At 66.2% G+C, this 8530-nt stretch overlaps 1 protein-coding gene across 2 annotated transcripts in view; it reads right to left on the reverse strand.

Annotated features, from left to right (window-relative positions):
• Window positions 1-8530, reverse strand: part of GSE1 (Gse1 coiled-coil protein) — a 46299-nt gene that overhangs the window by 24490 nt on the left and 13279 nt on the right. The window contains exons 1-5 of one of the 2 annotated variants that reach the window (XM_040633231.1): window positions 7105-7808; window positions 2050-2222; window positions 1482-1685; window positions 805-996; window positions 359-412 (exon numbers count right to left, since the gene is read on the reverse strand). In XM_040633231.1, the coding sequence (XP_040489165.1) occupies window positions 359-412; window positions 805-996; window positions 1482-1685; window positions 2050-2222; window positions 7105-7554 (1073 nt within the window). In that variant the 5' untranslated portion in view covers window positions 7555-7808. Of the gene's footprint in view, window positions 1-358; window positions 413-804; window positions 997-1481; window positions 1686-2049; window positions 2223-7104; window positions 7809-8530 lie in introns of those variants that run through there. The other variant, XM_040633230.1, reaches the window with a different exon arrangement.

Below are 8530 nucleotides of genomic sequence, written 5' to 3' on the forward strand. Positions count from 1 at the left end.
CTCCTGCCTGGCTCCGTGACCTCGCGTTTGTAGCCTACGATGGGCCACGCGGCGCATCTCTGCACAGAGGCCGGCAGCTGGCCGCCGGGGCCCCGCGGTACCTGCTCGCGTCGGGGTCAGCTGCTCTGAGGGCTTGCTCCGCTCCTCGGCCGCGTGGCTCCGCAGCCCATGCAGCTCGGCCACAGGCAGGAAGGCCGGCTCCAGCGCCTTGGCCGCCAGCAGCTCCTTCTCGCGGGCCCGCTGCTCCCGCTGGCGCTCCAGCTCCCGCTCCCGTTCCCGTTCCTTCTCCCGCTCGCGTTCCAGCTCTTTCTCCCGCTCGCGCTCCTTTTCCCGCTCTCGCTCGCGCTCCTTCTCCCGCTCGCGGTCTGCTTCCCGCTCCCGCTCGCGCCTTAGCTCTTCATCCAGCTGTAGCCTGTGGTGAAGTGGGAGGAGGAGGTAACGGCCGCTGTGCTGGCGCAGGGGGGACGAGGCACGGGCCCCGAGAGAACTCCCGGGGGCGGGAGACCAGCACTGTAACCTGTGCCACGACAGCAGACGCGCAGGCCTCCGCTTTTATGAAGTCACCGAGAGACTTGAAGTCCCCCGGACCGAGCTTCACAGCACGTGCTGCTCGTGCCAGGAGGCTGGCGACGGACCACCGAGCCGCCAGGCACCGGCTGGGAGCGCGAAGTCTAGCACCCGTCCCTCCCCACCTCGTGGGTGAACAGACCGCGGACACGAGCGGCCGAGCCAGGCCCTAGCGCGGGCCACGCTGCGCTGTCAGGCAGCAAGAGCAGGGACGCCCCGGCCCAGGACGTGGCTTACCTCTCGGCGCTGAGGCTGGACATCCGCTCCGAGTGCAGCGCAGCCAGGGACGAGTGGGAGAGCTCGGGGGGGTAGCGGACCCCAGAGAGGTGGAGATGCATAGCAGATGGGTGCAGCGGGGGCAGGGAGCCGGGGGTGGGGATGGGGTAGAAGGGGGACCGGAGGGCTGACAAGCAGTAGGAGTCATCCATCCTGTGAAGAGAAGATGGGGCCCAGTGAGAACCAGAGTTCAAGGAAACAAAGCCCAGGCCCATCCAAAGGTACCCCCTAGCCAGGGCGGAATGGCCGGGAGCCTCCACAAAGGCCCTGGCGACAGAGGCCACGGCCAGCCCCAAAGCCCAGCCAGGACCCCTCCAGGCCCGACCGCAGGCCCCCTATGAGCAGCAGCCCCTGCTCTACAGACACGTTGGGCTGGGACCTGGGAGGCTCCTGCACGGAGCAGAGACGGGGGACACGCTTGCCCTGGGGCTTCCCAGTCAAGCAGCAAAGTGCTCCCTCCTCTCCGTGAAGCCATGCACTGTGCCACCAGCAGGCTGGCAGCGACACAGGCAGCCACTGGGGCAGCGGCAGCACGGCTGATGGGGGACTCCCACCAGGAGCAAACCCCTAACGGCTAACTTGTGGAAGGCTGGGGAGCCTGGCCCCAGGACATGAGGGGACTCCGTGGGGTGCCTCACCTGAAGGCTGGGTGGGGGAACGGGTGCGGGGCCAGGTAGCTGGGGTGGTAGTAGGCGGCGGCGGCGGCAGCGGCGGGGTCCAGGCCAAGGGGAGGCAGGGAGGACATGCGGAGGTCCTCGGTGGTGTGGTAGGGCCGGAAACTCCTTAGGTAGTCCTCAGTCACGGTGCTTGGGGGGACCACATGGTGCACAGGCCGCTGGAGGCTGCGGGTGGGGACGGACAGATGGACAAGGGGAGGACAGCAGTGAGCAGAGCTCCTGCTACGGGCTGGGCAACAGTCCCCCGCACACTGCTGCTCCCGCCTCCGCCCGAACGAAGGGTCTCCAGGGACAGGTCCTGGCTCCCACAAACAAGAGGTGGACAGCTACCACTCCTCAGGCCTGCTACCGTCTCAGCGTGCGGATGGACAGCAGGCACAGACAGGGCTGCGGCCCAGGGCTCAGCCACCATCTGGCGGCTCTCAGCCTCAGCTGGTGCAGACCCGCCGCCAGGCACCACCGCTGCCGGAGCCGAAGGCTCCAGACCCCCACACACGCCCCCGCCCCGGCCCCCCATCTGCAGACTTACTTGAGTGGTGGGAAGCGTGAGTCCTGCACCACAGAGCTGGGGGAGATGCCAAAAGGGTAGGGAGTGCTGAGCAGGTGGGAGGGGATGGCTGGGCCCCCCGCTTTCTCCTGGGGCAGCGGGGGCTCCACGATGAGGCGCTCCCGACCGCTGCTGCTGCCCCGAGAGCCGGCGTCCTGCTGGAGGACAGAGAGGACCGGGTCAGGACCGGGGTGCAGGGGACGGGCCAGCTGAGGCCACTGCCAACAAGGCTGGGGCCTCCTCCAGACTCAGAGCGGCTCGCGTTCTGGTGCACGGTCTAAGATGCGCTCTCCTGAAGGGCTTCTACCCCATCCCGCGGGGCACATAGGAGGTGGTCCCCCCTTCCGAAGGACACAGGTTCTCATAGCAGAAAGGCTGGACTGAAACCCATCTCATTGCTGGGACAAGGCACAGAGCGGGGGGCCCCCGCCCGCACCGACATCCACACCCTCCCAGCGTGCACTTCTCACAAGGTGACGCCCGCTCCAAACCCACAGCGGAGAGTTAGACGGGGTCGTTCCAGCAGCCGCAGGAAGTGAGCTCTGCTCTGCAGCAGGGAGCAACGGAACCAGCCGGAGCCCCCCACATGCGGCTCACCAAGCGTGCACAGGCGACCCCCAGGGGCTGAGGCGTCAGCTGTGCTGCCAGCTGCCGGCGTGCATCACAGATCCTCGGCCCCCTGATGCCCACAGTCGCAGACGAGAAGCTGGCACTGCCCACGGGCAGAACATGCCAGGCGAACCCCGCTGCCAACCCCCCGGGGGTGGGTTCTGGCAGCAGCCACAGTAGGCAGCTATGCTACCCCGACTGGTCAGACCTGTCTGGGGACACCTTTGCACGCACTGGCGGTGGGCTGCGGCCCTGCCGACCCCACACTCGTGGGCACACAGAAGGGCCTGGGGCCCGGCGGGGAGGCAGACCCTGGGGTACCACAGAAGGGCCTTGCTCAAGGCAGGAGGGGGGAGGAGGAGGAAGAGGAGCCCCAACCAAGACCAAGGGCAGAGCCTGCCATGCCTGGCCACACGGAGGAACCAACGGTGTGTCTAGCCCTGGGAACACATGCCACCCACAGTTGTGACTGCTCTTGCCATTTGCGTGGCTGAAGGGAGCTGAGCAGTAAGACGGGCGCAGTGACAGCAGTCGGGGGCTCCTGAGGTCTGTTCAGAATCTTCTGGAGCGGGGAGGGATATCCATCGTCATGACAGCCCTTCTCAGCCTGAGCGAGGTCACCACCAGCCCCAGCTTAACCTCAGCCACAGGGGTTCTGAGGCCATGGCCACAGGCTCCCGGAAGCCCCAGGAGCTTCTCAACCAGGCCCTTCCTTCAGGTGGCTGGACTGTTATGCCCCCCCCCGCCCCCGCATCAGGTCTGGCCACTCCTGCTGAGCAGACAGCAAACCAGGGCCACAAGAAAGCAGGAGGCAGTCGTGGGGGTCAAACCCGGCCTGCCCACCCCAAATCCATGGTGTTTCCACCGTGTCACAAAACACTAAGCACGCTCTGAAAACAAGGGGGGACCACAACCCTTTGAGAGTCTCCTCAGTGAGGCGGCTGAGCCCCGCCCCCAGGGAAGACCCTGCTGCTCCCCACTCCTCCACCCTGTGTTCCTGGCTCTGCCAGGTCCAAGGTCCTCTGGCACCGCTGGGGGGAGGGGAAGCAGCAGAGCTGCTGCGGCTGCGCCCTCCGAGCCCCCCGGCCCCCCAGCAGCAGTCACAGGCCTGTGGACCAGGCGGGCTGGGCTGGGGGGCAGCTGACATGGGCCTGGCCGGTGCCTGCCGCGCCCTCCACGGCCTTCCAGAAGACACAGCCGTGATAATTAATTGAAGGAGACAGGCCGCTGATTGGAATTTTTAATGAGAGGCAACAGCTGTTCCTGCCTGCACGCTGGCACGGCCCCTCTGCCCACCGCGGGGTCCTCGCAGGTTCGCAAACTCTGACTTGCCCTTCCCCGAAGGGGCATTCACATGGCGGGTATCAAGGGGACACACGCACGCACACCACACCCCGGGTCAGAGCGAGCAGCCCAGAACTCCCACCTCCCACCATTCCAGAGACTTCTATACAGGGGCCCGCACCTGGCCTCAAGTCCCACAGATGCCTGTGTGGACAGCAGGCTGGGCTCCCGTCCAGTCCTGAAGACCCTAGAGGAGACCCATCGCTGCCCAGTGCCTCAGTTTCGCCATCTGCCAAGGGTGCCCATAACAGCACGAGCTCCTGGTGCAATAGGGACAGATGCACGGACATCAGGCGGAAGCAGGGTGAAGGACCAGCCCGTGGCCCACCCACGCTAGCGTCACAGTGGCTGTTTGGAAGTCAGGGCTTGCTGGGTTATCCCGCACACCTACCACCTAGCACGGGGCTGGGCTCGCACACGTGCCCCACGCCACCCTGCAGCGCGCTCCGTTCCTCGGGGCCGCCCCGGGATGGAATGAATAGGGCACACCCTCTGGATAAGAAAGCTCCCCAGCTGCCCGAATGGGACAGAGATGGTAGCCGAGGGGCTAGACCATCCATGCGGGCTGGCAGGAAGCCTTGGGGGGAGTCCCTGCCCCGAGGACAACGTGTGGGGAGAAGCTCCGGACGGCCCCCCGCATGTGCTTCAGGCACCGCTGACAGAACCCAATGGCAGAGCCGAGCCCCCAGGGGAGCCCCTGCCATGCGGGAGGGGCCCACAGCGCAGCGTCCCCAGAAGCCCCTTCTCCCCTCAGCGGGACAAAGCCCGGCTTGAAGGCGGCCAGGCCAGATGGCACCTTCCCGCTGGCAGAGGACACACGAGGTGCCGGAGAGCCTGGGGGAGGGGCGGGCGGGTGGGCAGGGGGTTCGGCAGGCCGGACCCACGCGCCGCCTCCTGTCTGGCTGGAGCCCTGCCACGCTCGTGATGGGCACCTGAGAATGAGGTCGGCCGTCCTGGGGTGCGCAGAGGCCGCCCGGGCGGGGGTGGGGCCAGGCCACCCCGGGGCCCCCCAAGAGCGCACTGGGCTCCCACTGGTGTCCCGGCAGACAGGCGCGCGGCAGGGAGCGTAGGGGGGCAGCTTTGATTTCTGAGCGGCGGCTGCAGGCACAGCTGTAGAGATGAAGGGAGGACGAGGGGGAGGGCGGGAGGGAGGGAAATCCTTCATTCTCCGGTGATTAGAGAGAGGGTTCCAGTCACACAGGCAGGACATGCCCCGTTAGCTTGAAAATAGACCATTTTTCATTTCAGCTGTCCTGTGCGGCTCCCACTACCTGGGAAACAGGACCCCAGCGACCCCGGTGACGGACGGACGGGCCCAGAGCCCCGCCCCCACGACTCCCCACCCCCACGACTCCCCACCTGGCGGGAGCCCCCCCATCACCCCCCTGCCGCAGCGCCTCTTGCTGGCTGCCCTCCCCAGAAGGATTACGCTCCCCGCCGCGCCTCTGTGCAGAGCCCATGAGCCATACACCACCTGCTAATCCAGTTCCCTGCCGGCCGCCCTCCCTGCGCGCGTTACTGTTTCATTCAGCGCCGTGGTCGGAAACGGCTGGAGCGGGCCGAGCAGGGCCCTCTCTCCGGGGTTGCTAACTATTTCTGAGTCAGGCAGGACCCTTGGAGGAGTCCCGTGGCGCAGGCACTGGACGAGGGGCGTACACGGGAGGCACCCTAGTCTGGGCGGATAAGGGGGTAAGGGAGCCCCTCTGGGGCAGGGTGGGGCCCAGCCGGCTGTCACCAGCCACTGCTGAGCCAGGGACACGGCAGGCAGGACCCAGGAACCCCCCCGGGGCCCTGAGGTCAAGGCGGATCGCCAGGTGGCTGACGGCAAGAGGCAGCGAGCCCCTCTGGAGGCAGGAGATCCCGGAGAAGACTCTTCATCCTCCTCAAACCAGGGCCAGGTCAGGCGTCGCCAAAGCCCTCTGGCTGCAATCTGCCCACCAGGCCCTACCTGGGCTCTCCCACCCCCCAACCACACGCTGGGTAGAAAGAACAGAGCCAAGGGCCAAGAGGGCAGCTTTGAGATGCACACAGGGCCATACCCAGGAGGGTCCCAGCCTAGAGCTGTTTCCAGGAATTCAGGGATCCCAGCTGGGTTCCTTGCGGATCCGCACCCTGGGTCAGGGCCTGCCTAATGGCCACCCCCTCTGTGGACAGAGGCTACCCCCACCCCCCAGGGCAGAGCAAAGACAGATCCACCAAGATGATGGGGGTGCGTGCGTAGTGGCCTTGGTGCCCACCCGCCTCTCCACTTCCATTTTTCTGGTGGTTTAATTAGTATTTCCAAGTACTGCAACCCCCTGGGAACTCGGCAGAAAAACCCAGGAGGGAAGCCTGGCCGGTGTTCTCCATCCCCCCCTGCTGGGTACCCACAGTGGCTCCCCATCCCCCCACCCCCTACTGGGAGTCCCCGAGTTGTTGGAGGGGTGGAGGTGGTGGTGGGGGTCAGCCGGGACAGGGATGAAGAAACGCTCCCAGGGCCTTCTGCAGGGCAGGCCCCTGGGCAGCAGATGCACCAGGGAGCCCCCGGGTACCAGAGAGGGGGGAGGGCGGCTTTGGAAGTTAAGAGGGAAATGCTGGCGTTCTCCCTACTTGGACCCTTGTGCGAGCAATCATCACAACCGCTACCGTTTGCCAAGTGCCATGATGTGCTGACACCATGTCAAACGCTTCACATGGGGCTATGGACGGAACCATGTCCCCCCCCGAACGCTCATGTCGGGGTACTGACCCCCCAGTCCTCAGAACAGGAGCATTTGGGGAGGGCCTCTGAAGAGGTCATTCAAGTCGGCCGTGATCCAACATGACTGGTGTCATCAAGAAAGGGCACAGAAGGAACGCTGGGTGAGGACACAGGGAGAGGGACTCAGGGGACGGCTGCCCTGCCCACAGCAGGGGTGCGGACACCAGCCTCCAGAGACACAAAGAATAAACCCGTCATGGGAGCCCCTGGTCTGCTGCTCGGTTGTGGCCACCTGACCGGCACCCTCGGATTTCCTCCCAACACGAAGACCCTCCAGGTGAGCCCCACCCCCAAGCGGCGTCCTTCTCGCACCGTCGGCTGCCCCCACGTGCCCTGGTACTCACCTGCCGGCTCTCGCTCCTCCAGACGCCATTGACGGTCTTGGTTGGGGCGATCGTCACCACAGGGGGCGTGCTGGGCACACTGTGGCCCCCAGGGGGGACGATGATGGGGCCCATGGGCACGCGCTTGGGCGTGCTGGCCGGGGAGCTATGGTTGGTGGCCGGCGAGGACACGGGGGACGATTCGCTGCTCAGTGAAGACCCTGCGGGAGAAGGAAGGGTACAGCAGCGTGAGCAGGGGTCACACCCGCCGAGGGCTCTGGCTGACCCCCGCCAACTAGGGATGGGCCCAGCAGGGGCACAAGGTGCAGGGAGCTCCAACTCCCAGGGCCTCTCACGTTTGCCCCGACCCCCGACCCAAGGGGGAAAGGAGGCGGGAGCGCAAGCAGGGCGGGCAGGAAGGGCGACCCGGCCACACTCTGATGGAGACAGGAGCCCCCGCAGAGCAGACATATTCCCACGCCCAGGGGTGGGGGCAAGACCCCCAGGCTCCGAACAGGGCCCTGAGCCTTCCGTGTGCTTGTGGGCGGAGGGGTTACAGGAGGCCCTGGGGGCCAGCGCGCCGGATGGGCCTGGCAGGTGGGGACATGGAGAAGTGGCCACGGGTGGCTCACCTCTTTTCTTAGATAGCGACTGCAATCTATTCTCACGTTTTAAACACTGAGACCTAATTCATCATTTAAAGCATAAAGATCACTGATTTCTAGCACGCTGAGTTGTGCCACCATCACATTACCTGACTTCCCCACCACTTCTGTCACCCCGAAAAGAACCCCGGAGCCCAGCATCACTCCTACCCGCTGTTCCCCTGGAGAAGGGGTGGAGGGGGCAGAGCTGGTGGGGGTGGGGGGCCCGGGATGGGCAGGGCCTAGGGCGGGGCTGGAAGGCAAGCACTCCAGGGTCCAAAGCAGAAGGCCCCCAGGCAGCCAAGCCGGCCAGCTGCTCAGGTCAACGGCTGCTCCCCCCACGACAGGCGGCATGAGGGGCAGAGGGTCAACAAAGGTGGTCACCGTGCTCCCCAGGTCCCAACCCCCAGCAGGCACCCGCCTTGCCTCCGGTGGCCCCACACTCTCCCTGTGAGTCTCTAGTAGCCGCGACCCGGACATGTCCCGGCTGAGGGGCAGCTGGAGCGCAGGCAGGGCCTGGCCCGGGGGCATCCGGCACTGTCTGGGGGTCCTCGAGAGCCCTGCCTGGGCCCGGCGAAGTCTGCAGCACTCACACATCCACCCTGCACTCTGGGGGCAAGGAGACCCCCTCATGTGCCTACACCACGGTGGGTCCACAGACACTGGCTCACGCCGCCCAAGCCTCCGGCACAGACTACCCACGTGGACCCCAGGTGGACCCCACTTCATCCGGAAGCACGAGAGTGGCTGGGGCCACGTGCAAGGCAGGGCACACGCTGAGCTATGGTCCCGGGGGGGGGGGG

This window comes from Ursus maritimus, unplaced genomic scaffold (assembly GCF_017311325.1).
Source record: "Ursus maritimus isolate PB19 unplaced genomic scaffold, ASM1731132v1 scaffold_19, whole genome shotgun sequence".
Taxonomy (NCBI): Eukaryota; Metazoa; Chordata; class Mammalia; order Carnivora; family Ursidae; genus Ursus; species Ursus maritimus.